General features: G+C 45.7%; 1 protein-coding gene across 1 annotated transcript in view; it reads left to right on the top strand.

Moving 5' to 3' along the window:
- Positions 1 to 17572, top strand: part of tmc1 (transmembrane channel-like 1) — a 166792-nt gene that overhangs the window by 66015 nt on the left and 83205 nt on the right. The window contains exon 8 of the mRNA XM_070871036.1: positions 2843 to 2924. Within this exon, the coding sequence (XP_070727137.1) occupies positions 2843 to 2924 (82 nt within the window). The remainder of the gene's footprint in view (positions 1 to 2842; positions 2925 to 17572) is intronic.

The following is a 17572-nucleotide window of genomic DNA, read 5'->3' as shown; positions in this document are numbered from 1 at the left end:
CTAATGTAACACCACTTTTAAAAAAAGGAGGGAGAGAGAAAACGGGAAATTATAGACCGGTTAGCCTGACATCAGTAGTGGGGAAAATATTGGAATCAATCATTAAGGATGAAAGAGCAGCGCATTTGGAAAGCAGTGATAAGATTTATGAAAGGGAAATCATGCTTGACAAATCTTCTGGAATTTTTTGAGGATGTAACTAGTAGAGTGGACAAGGGAGAACCCGTGGATGTGGTGTATTTGGACTTTCAAAAGGCTTTTGACAAGGTCTCACACAAGAGATTGGTGTGCAAAATCAAAGCACATGGTAATGGGGGCAATGTACTGACGTGGATAGAGAACTGGCTGGCAGACAGGAAGCAGAGAGTCGGGATAAACGGGTCCTTTTCAGAATGGCAGGCAGTGACTAGTGGAGTGCCGCAGGGCTCAGTGCTGAGACCCCAGCTCTTTACAATATATATTAATGATTTAGATGATGGAATAGAGTGTAATATCTCCAAGTTTGCAGATGACACTAAACTGGGTGGCGGTGTGAGCTGTGAGGAGGACGCTAAGAGGCTGCAGGGTGACTTGGACAGGTTAGGTGAGTGGGCAAATACATGGCAGATGCATTATAATGTGGATAAATGTGAGGTTATCCACTTTGGGGGCAAAAACACGAAGGCAGAATATTATCTGAATGGCGGCAGATTAGAAAAAGGGGAGGTGCAGCGAGACCTGGGTATCATGTTTCATCAGTCATTGAAAGTTGGCATGTAGGTACAGCAGGCGGTGAAGAAGGCAAATGGTATGTTGGCCTTCATAGCAAAGGGATTTGAGTATAGGAGCAGGGAAGTCTTACTGCAGTTGTACAGGGCCTTGGTGAGGCCCCACCTGGAATATTGTGTTCAGTTTTAGTCTCCTAATTTGAGGAAGGACGTTCTTGCTATTAAGGGAGTGCAGCAAAGGTTCACCAGACTGATTCCCGGGATGGCTAGACTGACATATGAGGAGAGACTGGATCAACTGGGCCTTTATACACTGGAGATTAGAAGGATGAGAGGGGATCGCATAGAAACATATAAGATTCTGATGAGACTGGACAGGTTAGATGCGGGAAGAATGTTCCTGATGTTGGGGAAGTCCAGAACCAGGGGACACAGTCTTAGGATAAGGGGCAGGCCATTTAGGACTGAGATGAGGAGAAATTTCTTCAGAGAGTTGTTAACCTGTGGAATTCCTTGCTGCAGAGAGTTGTTGATGCCAATTCATTGGATATATTTAAGATATGGCCCTTACGGCTAAAGGGATCAAGGGATATGAAAAAAAAATAGGAAAGGGGTACTGAAGGAATGATCAGCCATGATTTTATTGAATGGTGGTGCAGGCTCGAAGGGCCGAATGGCCTACTCTTGCACCTATTTTCTATGTTTCTTCCTTGATTTCTCTCTCCATCTTTGGGGATAGGCTTTTGACTAGTATCCACTATAAGCCCACTGACTCCCACAGCTACCTGGACTACACTTCCTCCCACCCCGCATCCTGTAAGAACTCCATTCCATTCTCCCAGTTTCTCTGTCTCCGTCGCATCTGCCTGTCGACGCCACCTTTCACACTAGTGCTGACATGTCTTCCTTTTTCCTCAATTGAGGATTCCCCTCCACCGTGATTAACATGGCCCTCGACCCTGTCCATTCTATTTCCTGCACCTCTGTTCTCATCACTTCCCTTCCCTCTCAGAACCATGACAGGCTTTCCCTTGTCCTCACCTTTCACTGCACCAGCATCCATGTTCAACGGATCATCCTCCGCCATTTCCGCCACCTCCAGCGTGATCCCATCACCAATCGCATCTTCCCCTCCGCTCTCCCAGCATTCTGAAGGGACCGCTCCCTCTGCGACACCCTGGTCTATTTCGCAGTCACCCCCAGCACCCCTTCCCCTTCCCACGGCACCTTTCCGTGCAAGTGCAGGAGATGCCCTTTTACCTCCTCCCTTCCCACTATCCAGGGCTCCAAATACTCCTTCCAGGTGAAACGGCGATTTACTTGTACTTCTTTCAATTTAGTATACTGTATTCGCTGCTCACAATGTGCTCTTCTCTACATTGGGGAGACCAAGCGTAGATTGGGTGATTGCTTTGCCTCCATTCAGTCTGCAAGTGTGACCCTGAGTTTCTGGTCACCTGTCACTTTAATTCTCCATTTTGACCTCTCTGTCCTTGGCCACCAACACTGTTCCAACGAAGCTCAGCATCTCATCTTTCGTTTAGGCACTTTACAGCCTTCTGGACTCAACATCGAGTTCAACAATTTCAGAATGTAACCGCTACCCATCTTTGGCTCCCTTTCTCCCCCCCCCCCCCACTCCCCCCCAAGCCGATGTTTATTTCCCTTGTCTTCAATGGCTTCTGGTCATTATTCCACCATTCACATTATATCTTGACTAATGTTTTTCTAAGTCCTGGCATTACTATTTCAATTCGGCCCATCATCCCTTTTGTCTCCTATCTTTCCTGCCTTTCACCCTATCACAGATCTTCCCTTTAGTTCTTTCTTCCCCTCCCCCTTTCAATGCTTCTTAAGAATGAGTTCTTTTTGAACACTCACCAGTTCTGACGAAGGGTCATCGACCTGAAATGTTAACTCTGCTTTTCTTTCCACAGGTGCTTTCCGACTCGCTTAGAGTTAATTATTTAACTTGCTAACAGCTAATTGAAGAATAGTTGAAATGAAGATACATGTCTGCTGTCTTGTTTAGTGAATAGTATGTTGAATAGACGATTAAAGAAGGCCATTTTTAAAAAAGAAAAAAATTGCCAGTGATGAGAAAATGGCTACATATCTTGCATTTTTACTTTCAGAAATGGATGAAATTTCAGCGTGACTTTGAGAACTTCAGAACTGCCTGTATTCCATGGGAAATGAAAATAAAAGAAATTGAAAGTAGGTGGAACAAATCTCTTACAAAGTCTCTTACAAAATGAACTTGCTTAGTTGTCAGGGAATGAAGATAGTCTGACAATGCAACTGGTAGTTGTATGAATGCTAAACATTTTTATACTTTTTTAGTATAAATTTAGATTCACTAACTCATTGGGCCCAAATTTCCACACGATAAAAAACAGGTGCCCCTCCGAGCTGGGTGCCCGTTTTTCGCGCCTAAAACGGCGCCGGAAAAAAAACTCGCGATTCTGGAGAGCCCTGCAGCTCCTTGTCTGTTTGGCGCGGCGCCCAGGAGGGCGGAGCCTACACTCGCGCCGATTTTGTAAGTGGGAGGGGGCGGGTACTATTTAAATTAGTTTTTTTCCTGCCGGCAACGCTGCGCGTGCGCGTTGGAGCATTCGCACACGCGCAGTGTGAAGGAAACATTGGCACGCGGCCATTTTTGTAGTTCTTTGTAGCTGTTTAATTTTTGAACATTTTTTAATAAAACCACATTGCCATCAGCACCGAGGCTTCCTGCTTACTGCCCCTCCCTCCCTCCCTCCCGTTCGTGGGAACGATGCTGAGCTGACTGTAAGGCTTCCACCTCAAGTGGAAGGCTGCTTGCTGCCTGGTTACTGCCTCCCTCCCCTCCCCTCCCCCCTCCCCCCTCCCGTTCGCGGGAACATCGCTGAGCTGACTGTAAGGCTTCCACCTCAAGTGGAAGACTGCTTGCTGCCTGGTTACTGCCTGCCTGCCTCTCCCTCCCTCCCATTCGCAGGAATGACGCTGAGCTGACTGTAAGGCTTCCACCTCAAGTGGAAGGCTGCTTGCTGCCTGGTTACTGCCTGCCCCTCCCTCCCTCCCGTTCGCGGGAACGACGCCACATCGCTAAGCTGACTGAAGCACTTTCACACAGGTAGGAAGATGGTTTATTTAATCTTTTCTTTGCTTATAAATGTTTATTCAGGTTGGATTTATTTGTATAATATTTGTAGAAGTATAAATAAGGATTTATTGTAGAATTTAATGACTTCCCTTCCCCCCTCCCCCCCACCTTGTTCCCTATGCCTAATTTGTAACCTGTGCCTGATTTTTTAATGTGTAGAACAGGTTTTTACAGTTCTACAAAAATCTTCACTTGCTCCATTCTACTTTAGTTTGGAGTACGTTTTCACTGTGGAAACTTTGAAATCAGGTGTCAGTGGCCGGACACGCCCCCTTTTAAAGAAAAAATTCTGTTCCAAAGTAGAACTGTTCTACCTGACGAGAACTGCAGAAAAAAAATGTGGAGAATTGCGATTTCTAAGATAGTCCATTCTCCACCAGTTGCTCCTAAAAATCAGGCGCAAATCATGTGGAAACTTGGGCCCTTAGGTATGTTTTTATTTCACTTTTACATTGTAGCTTTTTAATTATTGAATCATAGGGCCCAAGTTTCCACACGATAAAAAACAGGTGCCCCTCCGAGCTGGGCGCCCGTTTTTCGCGCCTAAAACGGCGCCGGAAAAAAAACTCGCGATTCTGGAGAGCCCTGCAGCTCCTTGTCTGTTTGGCGCGGCGCCCAGGGGGGCGGAGCCTACACTCGTGCCGATTTTGTAAGTGGGAGGGGGCGGGTACTATTTAAATTAGTTTTTTTCCTGCCGGCAACGCTGCGCGTGCGCGTTGGAGCGTTCGCGTACGCGCAGTGTGAAGGAAACATTGGCACTCGGTCATTTTTGGAGTTCTTTGTAGCTGTTTAATTTTTGAACATTTTTTAATCAAACCACATTGCCATCAGCACATCAGCACTGAGGCTTCCTGCTTACTGCCCCCCCTCCCTCCTGTTCGCGGGAACGACGCTGAGCTGACTGTAAGGCTTCCACCTCAAGTGGAAGGCTGCTTGCTGCCTGGTTACTGCCTGCCTGCCCCTCCCTCCCTCCCGTTCGCGGGAACGACGCCACATCGCTGAGCTGACTGAAGCACTTTCACACAGGTAGGAAGATGGTTTATTTAATCTTTTCTTTGCTAATAAATGTTTATTCAGGTCGGATTTATTTGTATAATATTTGTAGAAGTATAAATAAGGATTTATTGTAGAATTTAATGACTTCCCTTCCCCCCCCTCCCCCCCACCTCGTTCCCTATGCCTAATTTGTAACCTGCGCCTGATTTTTTAATGTGTAGACAAGGTTTTTTCAGTTCTACAAAAATCTTCACTTGCTCCATTCTAAGTTAGTTTGGAGTACGTTTTCACTGTGGAAACTTTGAAATCAGGCGTCAGTGGCCGGACACGACCCCTTTTGAAGAAAAAATTCTGTTCCAAAGTAGAACTGTTCTACCTGACGAGAACTGCAGAAAAAAAGTGGAGAATTGCGATTTCTAAGATAGTCCGTTCTCCACCAGTTGCTCCTAAAAATCAGGCGCAAATCATGTGGAAACTTGGGCCCAATGAATGGATACAAGACAGTAGGAGGCTATTTGGCCCGATGAGCCCAAGCCGGCTCTCTGCAAGATTACTTCAGTTCGTCTCACTCACCTGCCCATTCCCCGTAGTGCTGCAAATCTTTTTCCTTCAGGTACTTACCTAATTCCCTTTCAAAAGCAGTGATCGAGTCTGCCTTCATCACCCTTTCAGGCAGTGCATTCCAGATCCTAGCAATTTGCTGTGTAAAAATCTGTGTCCTCTGATTCTTGACTCTTCCGCCAATGGGAACAGTTTCTCTCTATCTACTTTGTCTAGACCCTTCATGATTTTGAACACCTCTATCAAATCTCCTCTCAACCTTCTCTGCTCCAAGGAGAACAAAACAATCCCAGCTGGTCTATATTCACATAGCTGAAGTCCCTCATCCCTGGAACTATTTTCATTAGAATTTTAAAAAAATTCTCGGTATGTGGGCGTCGCTGGCAAGGTCGGCACTTATTGCCCATTCATAGTTGCCCTGAATTATTTGTAGCAGTTTGATATTACGGAGTGAGATTGGAACTCACATTCTCTGGATTAGTAGTCCAGCCCTCGTCCAGCAACAGCGGGTTAGCACCATATCCTTTCACCTCTGGGACATCAAGGTTGAATCCATCCCAGACAAATGGGATGAAAGTTCCTCGCTCTGGCAAGGTATAAGAGCCCATGAAATAATATTGGGTTCTCAGCACCATTCCTAATAGGTTCAGCTAAGCAGAACATTTATGCTAATTGGCAGCTTAGTTTACAGAAGTCACGAGGATAAATGTTGTGGCAAATGGGAATATCATACTAATGGAGTTGGGGATGCATTTCTGAGGTTAAGTTAGGGCACATTGTTGGGCAGAATAGAAGAGTTGCATACATTTAATCCCAACTATAACTGATCTGGGAGTGTTTGATGCTGGTACTGGATGGAAACGTGGAGGGAATGCATCTTTTCCTATACTTGACATGCCTCACATTGAGAGCATTAAAATATTACAATAAATCCATGATGCCTTTTCAATAGTATTGTCTTATGTGTCATCTTGACTCAGTGTCAGATAAATCAGTGTCACATAACATTCATGCTGCCTGATACTTTTCGTGATTGTGCAGTTCAGCCGAGCTGATGAGTGGTGTAATGCGTTCACCCAAACACATTACACCATATTCACTGACACAAATCCCTTTCTCTTGCAGGGCAAGTTGGAGCATAACAGATAACAGATAACAGCAGACATTAACCGGCAGGGGACAGGCTTGCCTTCATCACCTCACCCCCTTTGAGGAGATGGTACTGGTCAGTCTTGGCAGGGACATGGCTGAGCCCATGGCCAGTGATGGGGAAGAAGGAATACAAGATGCGATATCCTCCTTCTCACATCCCAGTTCCTCCTCATCGTATACTCTCTTCTGATTTACAATCTGCACATGGTGTAAGCATGCAGCTCTTACTTACCCCTCCCCTCATCATGACCCTACCCATGTGCCATTCTCATATCAGAGACCCAAGAAATCCAGACTGCCCAGCCAGTGGTCAAACAACAAGGAGAGTCTAGAAGAAGAAGCAACACCTTCACTCAATTTCACACGCCCAGCCATCAACTCAGATACTGACACTCGCTGTACTTTAGAGGATGGATTCGATGCAGGATCTGCACATGGTGACACAAGTGACCTGCAGCCAAGGCAGGAGACAAGGGTAGCTCAGGTGACACCTTCTTGGATGGCGAGATCACCCATGAGTTCTGCTGCACAGGACTCAAATGAATACCCTGATGTGGGTGGCCTACTGTAGAACACTGATGGTTATGCACAAGGCCATCTGCAGTCTCCCCCACTGAAGGTCAGTAGCCTTCCACCTGCCAAGCTGCAGCCACTGGGGTAGCACTGCATAGGAGCACTAGGATAGGCAAAGGAACATGCAAGACAGACACTAAGAAAATGCACAAGTTAAATTTTGGATGGAATATTGGATGGATATGTGGATAAAGTTTGATTGGAAAGTTTTCTTTGTGGTAGATTTTATTTTATTTCAGCATTGTGGCCAAGATGATGCTGTGATTGTCAGTAACAGAGGGAGGGTAAGGTGTGGGACAAGTGTTGAAAGGGGAATTAGGATTGTGTTCACTTGTACCACAGGCGATGATTCGATCCCAGATATGTCGGCCAGAAAGGAGCTGACTGGGTTGCCACCTTCCTTCCGCTTTCTCCTCCTCCTCCTCCTCCTGTTCTTCCTCCTCTTCCTCTTCCCCCTTGTCCTCCTCCTTCTCCTTTGCTGGTAGCCATATCCCTTGTGGCAAGGGCTGTGCCCTCATGATGACTAGGTTGTGGCGGGTACAGCAGACCACGACTAATGAGGACACATGCTTAAGTGAGTACTGTAGAGCTCCTCTAGAGCGGTCCAGGCAGTGGGCAGTGGAAGCGTTGAGTAAGGATGCCAATGGTTTACCCTAAGATGTTTCGTGTGACAACATGGCTCTTGCTGAACGCATGCTGGCCATGTATGGTTGGGTTGCAGAGCCAGATAGTCATGGGATAGCCCTTGTCACCCAGTAACTACCCTCTGGTCTGTCTTGGTGGCTCAAGGACTGGGTGAACAGTGGACTGACACAGAATAAAAGCATCATGAGTGCTGTCAGGATACTGGGCATTCACCATCATGATGTACTGAGCGTGGTCGCACAACAATTGCACTCAGCGAGTGATAACCTTTGTGGTTGCAGTACAACTCAGCATTTATATATGGTGCCTGCAAAGCCATGTGCGTGCAGTTGATGGCACCCTGCTCAATGGTGAAATCTGGCAAAGCCATGTATATGCTCTGTCTGTTTCTCTCTGGCCATTGTCTTTTGGATGCGACACTAAGGCCTTGACTGCCTGTTCAGGTCGATGTTAAAGATGCGATAGCACTTTTTCAAAGAAGAGCAGAGATTTTTCCAATTGTTCTAACCAACATACATCCCTCAACCAACAGCACCTAATCAGATTAACTGGTCATTCATCTCATTAATGCAAAAGCAAAATACTGTGGATGCTGGAATCTTAAATAAAAACAGAAAATGCTGGAAATCTCAGCGGGTCAAGCAACAACTGTGGAGAGAAACAGGTGCTGAAATTGCCCATCCCGATAAGGCCTGTGGCCGCCTGAAAGCAACGGCCATGGGGTGGCGCGGAATGGCCGCTGACTTGCGGCGGACTGGCTGATGTTTGCAGCTTTGTCCTCGGGGGTTTTTGATGCGGTATGACGATCTGCCCCGCTCCCCCCACTTCTGCCCCACTCTTGCAGATGCATCCTTAACGACGTCATCAGAGCGCACACCACAGCGGCCCCGCCCCGGAAGGAAAATTCAGGTCAAAAAGACTTCCGGCAGCCTGTCAATGCCCCCCAATAGTTTTTTGTGTCAGTGCACAGTGCCGGCTCAAGACCACCAGCGGCCTTCAAAGGCGTGTTGCGTGTAGCACCATTATTTTTGCCGAGAATTTTTCAGACTTTTCACAAGTTTGCCAGTTGCCTTGTTCAGAGCGGCATTGAATGCTAATGGGCTAGGGTCCTCAGTCTCGACAACACAGAGGCCTCATTGTGGAGGTTGTGCTTGCGGAGGCAATGGGTTCAGTGCTGGCAGCGGAACGCCTCCTGCACATTGGGTGCGGCAGGGAGGCATGCAGGAGAAGGTGGTACCGTCTCCAACGGCTCCAGAGGCAGCGGACAAGGGATGCAGCAGACATGGATGGCCAACATGCAGAAGACCATGGAAATGGCGACAAACCTCAACACAGAGAGGTGGCCCAGGAAGGACCAGCTGTCAGGAGGAGGGTCAGTTACGCTGACCCCCGCACCAGATGGTGGATGAGGTGTATAGAAGGCAGGATGCACAGGAGGCAGATGCTTGTGAGCAGCAGGCTGCAGGGGGCGAGGAGCAGCAAGAGCATGAGGGATAAAGCAATGAGGCAGCTGCAATAGGAAGACGCGAGCATAGACGTGGAGGGAGAAGGCCCTATCGTGCAAGGGTCTAGAGGCAGCAGTTTTCACACATGGATCTGACGGATGATCAATGTCTCCTGAGTGGGGGGGGCTTCTTTACGCAGAGGGTTGTGGGGATCTGGAACTCGTTGCCTGGAAGAGTGGTGGATGCAGAAACCCTCACCGCTTTTAAGAGATGGTTAGATGGGCACTTAAAGTGCAGCAACCTGCAGGGTTACGGACCTAAAGCTGATAATTGGGATTAGACTGGATGACCTTTTGTTGGAAGGAGCAGATATAATGGTAAGTACTGCAGGGAATAGAATATGGCCAGGGTGATCACCTGGACTAATTTCAATCGCCTGGATGGGTCAGAGAGGAATTTTTCCAGATTTTTTCTCCCTAAATTGGCCTCGGTTTTTATCTGGATTTTGCCTCTCCCAGAAGATCACATGGCTATGGTTGGGGTGGAGTGTAGAATGTTTTAGTATAATGTGTGTTGCAGTTATGGTGAGGCGGATTGGTTGGGCTGGGTGCTCTTTGCCTTTCCATCGTTGTTCATGGGTTTATATGTAACCTTTAGGGCTGCTGACCAAGGGCTGTGTGGCTCTTTGTCAACCGGCGTGGACACGACGGGCCAGAATGACCTCCTTCTGCGCTGTAAATTTCCATGTTTCTATGTTTCTACATTAACTTCGATTCTGGAAGGACATCGTTAGGGAGCTGTGCAATCTCCTGCAACCAGATATTCAGCCTCAGACATGGCTGAGGACAGCTCTGACTGTCGCAACCAAAATGACCATAGCACTCAATTTCTATGCCACTGGATCTTTCCAAGCTGCTACAACAGACATATCGAACATTTCGCAGTTTGCCGCACATCACTCCATCCATCCATGCTCTCTGTAACAGAAGGAGCGACTACATTTCCTTCCCGTTGAGCAGCAAGAAGCAGTTGGAGTAGCAGATTGGATTTCTGCGAATTGCAGGCTTCCCCAGGGTTCAGGGCACCGTAGACTGCACCCACGTCGCATTGAGGGCGCCATAGAACAATCCTGAGATGTTCAGAAACTGCAAGGGATTCCACTCCTTCAATGTGCAGCTGGTGTGCGACCACCACCGCTAATCATGGCAGTTGATACCCAGTATCCTGGCAGCAGCCACGATGCTTTCATCCTAGAACATAAGAACAAAAGAAATAGGAGCAAGAGTAGGCCATTTGGCACCTTGAGCCTGCTCTGCCATTCAATAAGATCATGGCTAATCTGATCATGGACTCAGCTAGTGCTGTTGGGGAGGGGTTAAACTAATATGGCAGGGGGTTGGGAATCTACGCAGGGAGACAGAGGGAAGTAAAATGGGGTCGGAAGCAAAAGATAGAAAGAAGAAAAGTAAAAGTGGAGGGCAGAGAAACCCAAGGCAAAAATCAAAAAGGACCACATTACAGCAAAATTCTAAAGGGACAAAGTGTGTTAAAAAAGAAATGCCTGAAGGCTCTGTGCCTCATTGCGAGGAGTATTCGTAATAAGGTGGCCGAATTAACTGTGCAGGCAACTATTAACGAATATGATATAATTGGGATTACGGAGATATGGCACCAGGGTGACCAAGGTTGGGAACCCAACATCCAGGGGTATTCAACATTCAGGAAGGATAGACAGAAAGGAAAAGAAGGTGGGGTAGCGTTGCTGGTTAAAGAGGAAATTAACGCAATACTAAGGAAGGACATTAGCTTGGATGATGTGGAATCTGTATGGGTAGAGCTGCGGAATACCAAAGGGCAGAAAATGCTAGTGGGAGTTGTGTACAGACCACCAAACAGTAGTAGTGAGGTTGGGGACAGCATCAAACAAGAAATTAGGGATGCGTACAATAAAGGTACAGCAGTTATCAGGGCGACTTTAATCTACATAAAGATTGGGCTAACCAAACTGGTAGCAATGCGGTGAAGGAGGATTTCCTGGAGTGTATCAGGGATGGTTTTCCAGACCAAAATGTCGAGGAACCAACTAGAGGGCTGGCCATCCTAGAATGGGTGATGTGTAATGAGAAAGGACTAATTAACAATCTTGTTGTGAGGCCCCTTGAGGAAGAGTGACCATAATATGGTAGAATTCTTTATTAAGATGGAGAGTGACAAAGTTAATTCAGAGACTAAGGTCCTGAACTTAAGGAAAGGTAACTTCGATGGTATGAGATGTGAATTGGCTAGAATAGACTGGTGAATGATACTTAAAGGATTGACGGTGGATAGGCAATGGCAAACATTGAAAGATCACATGGATGAACTTCAACAATTGTACATCCCTGCCTGGAGCACGTAGGATAATGGGAGGAGGCGTTACCCACATTGGGTATATTGAGACAGGTGTTCATACCTGCACCTGAGTGATGCAGATTGTGTGAGAAGGCTGTGTTTCTGCAAAGAAGTTGTAACTGAGATCTGTGAGTTCATAAAAGCAGATTTGCAGCCGAGAAGCGTCAGGAGGACTGCTTTGTCAGTTGAAGTAAAGATTACAGCTGCACTTTCATTCCATGCATCTGGATCATTCCAGGCCACAACTGGGGATATGTGTACCATTTCTCAACATGCATCACATATCTGCATTCGGCAGGTGACTATATGCCCGGAGGAATGACGACATCAAGTTCTCCATGACCGCCCAGACAACGCGTGAAAGGGTTGTGGGCTTCTCCAGGATTGCTGGCTTCCCAAAGGTACAGGGCTGTATTGATTGTACCCACATCGCCTTGCGAGCACCTTTGGAGGATTCTGAGATATACAGGGACAGAAAAGGCTTCCATTCCGTTAATGTGCAGCTCGTATGTGACGATATGCATCATATCATGTCAGTCGATGCAAGGTACCTTGGGAGCACCCATGATGCCTTCATCCTACGCAAGAGTGCTATATCTGCCATGTTTCAGCAGCAGTCAGGAGGGCAGAGTTGGCTGCTGGGAAACAAAGTGTACAACCTCGGCACCGGGTTCATGACGCCCCTACGTGTAATCCGGACAGAAGCTGACCGGGAATACAACATGTTACACATTGCGACGCGGAGCATAATAGAGAGGACCATTGGCATCTTGAAACAATGTTTCCGATAACTGCACCATTCCGGAGGCTACTTGCAATACTCCCCTGAGATTGTCCGTCAGTTCACTGTTGGAAGGTAGGATTGGAAGATGTTTTCCTCTTCCGGCTCGTCCGCGTCTGAATCTTCTTCTGCATCTGCTTCAGCCTTGTTAGGGTTGGCCTCAGGTTCTGCAAAATATAACAGAGCAGACAAATGGTTAGCAGGAGAGGAGGGGGCAGGGTGGGTGGCATGAATAGGCAAACACAGTGCAGGCAGCAGGCTAATTTGGAGGAGCATGATGAATGATAGCATGTTGAATCAACCGAAGCTTGGCTGATGGAGACATCCCCAGGAACCGAAGCATGGCTAGCCCATGCAGTACTTAACATTTAGCAAAGCCAGACTGTGGAATTTGCAGGACTTACCCTCTCCTTCGAGTGTGGGCCCAGCTTGTGCAGTGGTGGTTGCTTTTCTCCAGGCAGGACTCATCAAAGCAGTGACCCTCTCTTCCAAGGGTTTCAGTGGGTGTAGATTTTCCAGGCCTCCTCCTGTTCGAGTTCTTTCCCTTTTGTTGTGTGCCACCTTCCACTGCAAAGATGAAAACGTAACTTTTTAGAGAGGGTGTCTTTCTGCTGGGTGGGACATATACAGATGGTCACATTTACAATTGCAATTCCAGTGAATAAATGAAAATATTACTCACACTAACTACTTGACCAAGGTCCTGCCACTTCTTTTTGCACTGGCTTCCAGATTTCCGGGTGTTCACCATTGCACAGTAATCTTCTGCAAGTTGGTTTCAGCGTTTCTTCATTTCTTTTAATGAAACTTTTGTGTGACCTCTGCTGGTGTCCAGTTTGTGCCATCTGGCCTCAATTATAGTAACAGGGCCTCCACTTCATCCTGTAAGAAATTCTTGGTCCTTGAGCCGCGTTGCATCTTGTATTGCAGCAACTCCGATTTTTCCACTGAGAATTAAAGTTCTCACACACACTGGCTCTTTAAAAATGGCCAAATGCAGACCGGGAGCTGTAATGGGCATGCGCGCCCATAGCAATCATGTCAAAAACATCTTTTCTTTTCCACGCATGTGCAGAAGGGGGGTTATTGTTTTTTTCGGCTCCACCCCCCAAAGCTAAAGGACAGGCGGCACCAAATTCAAAAAATAGAACGGGGAAACTTGCTAGTTATTTTTTTGGAGTGGTCGGGGCCCAAAAATACGGGCGTAACTCTTGCAGTACACCAAAAAACAGCACTGGGGAAAATTGAGCCCAAAGTCTATGACATGTAAAGAGAGAGAATATCTGCAACAAATCCACAGCATTTCTGTTACTTTAATATCATGTGGAAGGAACATACTGATGGTTTCAGATTACAATGATATATTTTGAAAATTTGCTTCATCATTTTGCAGAGTTTGGTGAACAAAAAAATGTTCTGCCAAACATTTTCCCCTAAAGACAGTGCTCCTTCACATGGTGTACCTTATCGAAATTGACCAGGTCTCTGAAGTACACTGAGGAAGCATCTAGACAAGTAACATAACATATATATATAAAACAATAAAGCAGTTGGATTACTTGAAGTTTGTGACTCCCACTCTTCCCTACATCCACATCAGATATGTAATATCCTGGACATAGTAACAAGCTGAGAAGAAGTTTAATGAAGAGAGAGGCTGGGGTTAGTAGTTGTGGTTATTTGAAGCAAATGTTTTGATTTAAATAACAAATAGAAAGTACAATATAAAAAATTGTAGAGAGTGGGAAGTACCTTTGAGATGAGGAGGTGCAGAGGAGAGGGTGATAGTTTAGATATTCTCAATCAGTGACCTTTTTAACATATGGCCCCAAAACACGTCTTTCTCACAGATAAACAATAAGAAAGAAAAATGTATGTTTCTCCCAATGATTACAGCAAATACTCCAATGTGAGTGGTAGAGAAAATAGCCAAAAATGAGATCAGGTAAAGAAATATTTGTGGATATTTGCCAAATAAAATCTTTGCAGCAATGCCCACAGCCATTGCATGAGCAACTTTCAGCTGATCACAAGATCAGATAAATTTATTTTGCAGAAAGAGTAAGATATACAAATATAGAAAAAGAGTCGAAGACAAACTGATAGAGAAGATAACAGAATTACGAACCAGAGATAGAGAGAGACAGCAAGAATTAGAAAGGAGATGCAAGCTGTGGGATAGCTACAGGATGAGATACCACTATGTTACTTCTGTCATAAGGACATAAGAAATAGGAGCAGGAGTAGGCCATTTGGCCCCTCGAGCCTGCTCTGCCATTCAATAAGATCATGGCTGATCTGATCATGGAATCAGCTCCACTTCCCTGCCAGCTCCCTATAACTCTTTGTTCCCTTATTGCTCAAAAATCTATCTCCGTCTTAAATATATTCAATGACCCAGCCTCCTCAGCTCTCTGGGGCAGAGAATGCCACAGATTTACAACCCTCTGAGAGAAGAAATTCCTCCTTATCTCAGTTTTAAATGGGCGGCCCCTTATTCTGAGACTATGGGTTAGAACCTGCACTTTTGTGCTTATCGCCCCAAAATGGACGATATTTCCGGCGTGAGCATTAAAAAAGGGTTTTCAGATCGCCGGTTTCTCGTCCATTCTCAAAGCACCTAGTTTCCACTTTTGGAAATGGCCGTTACCGCGAGCGATATAAAATGGGTGGTAGCGTTAAATTTTTTTGACCTTCTGCTGTAAAGTGTGGCGGTCCTTAGCAACAGCATGCTCGATTCCTGCGATTCTGGAGGTCAAGGGTCATCATGACATGCGCAGAAGAGGAGACAGAGAGAGAGGAAGCTCAGAGGGACTGAAGGCGTGTCTGGGTGTGGTGTGGCTGCTTAGGGAGGAAGGAGGGAGACTTTAGAGCTTCACAGCAAGTAGGCAAACAAAAAGTAGCTGTTACCAGCCACATATTTGACCGAATGTGTCCTATAATGGAGAGAGGGGAGGAGGCATCACAGCACGCTGTGGAGACTGATGCTGGTTCTAACCCTATATCCCCTAGTTTTAGTTTCCCCATGAGTGGAAATATCCTCTCTGCATCCACCTTGTCGAGCCCCCTCATTATCTTATATGTTTCGATAAGATCACCTCTCATTCTTCTGAACTCCAATGAGCATAGGCCCAACCTACTCAACCTATCTTCATAAGTCAACCCCCTCATCTCCGGAATTAAACTAATGAACCTTCTCTGAACAGCTCCAATGCAAGTATATCCTTCCTTAAGTTTAGAGACCAAAACTGTACGCAGTACTCTAGGTGTGGCCTCACCAATACTTTGTACAGTTGTAGCAGGACTTCTCTGCTTTTATACTCTATCCCCTTGCAATAAATGCCAACATTCCAGTTGCCTTCCTGATTACTTGCTGTACCTGCATACTAATGTTTTGTGTTTCATGCACAAGGACACCCAGGTCCCTCTGTACTGCAGCACTTTGCATTTTTTCTCCATTTAAATTATAATTTGCTTTACTATTTTTTCTGCCAAAGTGGATAACCACACATTTTCCCACATTATACTCCATCTTCCAAATTTTTTCCCACTCACTTATCCTGTCGATATTATCCCTTTGCAAATTTTTTGTGTCCTCCTCACAATTTGCTTTCTCACCCATCTTTATATCATCAACAGACTTGGCTAGATAACACTCGGTCCCTTCATCCAAGTCATTAATATAGATTGTAAATAGTTGAGGCCCCAGCATCAATCTCTGCTGCACCCCACTAGTTACTGTTTGCCAACCAGAAAATTACCCATTTATCCCAACTCTCTGTTTCTTTTAGTTAGCCAATCCTCTATCCATGCTAATATATTACCCCCAACCCCATGAACTTTTATGTTGTGCAGTAACCTTTTATGTGGCACCTTATCGAATGCCTTCTGGAAATCCAAATACACCACATCCACTGGTTCCCCTTTATCCATCCTGCTTGTTATATCCTCAAAGAACTCCAGCAAATTTGTCAAACATGATTTCCCATTCATAAAACCATGCTGACTGTGCTTGATTGAATTATGCTTTTCCAAATGTCCTGTTACTGCTTCCTGAATAATGGACTCCAGCATTTTCCCCAACGACAGATGTTAGGCTAACTGGTCTATAGTTTTCTGCTTTCTATTTGCCTCCTTTTTTAAATAGGGACGTTACATTTGCGGTTTTCCAATCTGCTGGGACCTCCCCAGAATCTAGGATATTTTGATACATTACAACCATTGCATCCACTATCTTTGCAGCCACTTCTTTTGAGACCCTAGGATGCAAGCCGTCAGGTCTAGGGACTTGTCCATCTTTGGTCCCATTATTTTACCAAGTACTACTTCATTAGTGAGAGTGATTGTATTAAGTTCCTCGCTCTCTATAGCCCCTTGGCTATCCACTATTGGGATATTTTTAGTGTCTTCTACCTTGAAGACCGATACAAAATATTTGTTCAATGTCTCTGCCATTTTCCTGTTCCCCATTATTAATTCCCCAGTCTCATCCTCTAGGGGACCAACATTTACGTTAACTACTCTTTTCCTTTTTATGTAACTGTAGAAACTCTTACTATCTGTTTTTATATTTCATGCTAGTTTACTTTCGTAATCTAGTTTCCCTCTCTATTATGTTTTTAGTCGTACTTTGCTGGCTTTTAAAAGTTTCCCAATCCTCTGGCCTCCCACGAGTCTTGGCCACATTGTATGCCCTTGTTTTCAATTTGATACCATCCCTTATTTCCTTAGTTAGCCATGAATGGTTCTCCCTTCTCTTACAGACTTTCCTTCTTATTGGGATATATTTTTGTTGCGAGTTATGAAATATCTCCTTAAATCTCTACCACTGCTCATCAACCGTCCCACACTTTAATCGATTTTCCCAGTCCACTTTAGCCAACTCTGCCTTCATACCTTTGTAGTCTTCTTTATTTAAGCTGAGGACACTGGTTTGAGATCCAATTTTCTCACCCTCCAACTGAATTTGAAATTCAACCATGTTATGATCACTCATTCCTGGAGGATCCTATACTAGGAGATCGTTTATTAATCCAATCTCATTACATTACCAGATCGAAGATAGCCTGCTCCCTGGTCGTGATGTGTTGGTGAGAGGCTCGGGAGGTGCGTGGAGAGGCCTATAAAGGCCCAGCGTCCGAGAGTCGTCGGGAGTCATGGTGCGTCGGCGAGAGGC

This window comes from Pristiophorus japonicus, chromosome 1 (genome assembly GCF_044704955.1).
Source record: "Pristiophorus japonicus isolate sPriJap1 chromosome 1, sPriJap1.hap1, whole genome shotgun sequence".
In the NCBI taxonomy this organism is placed as follows: domain Eukaryota; kingdom Metazoa; phylum Chordata; class Chondrichthyes; family Pristiophoridae; genus Pristiophorus; species Pristiophorus japonicus.
This window is presented reverse-complemented; position numbering and strand designations above follow the sequence as displayed.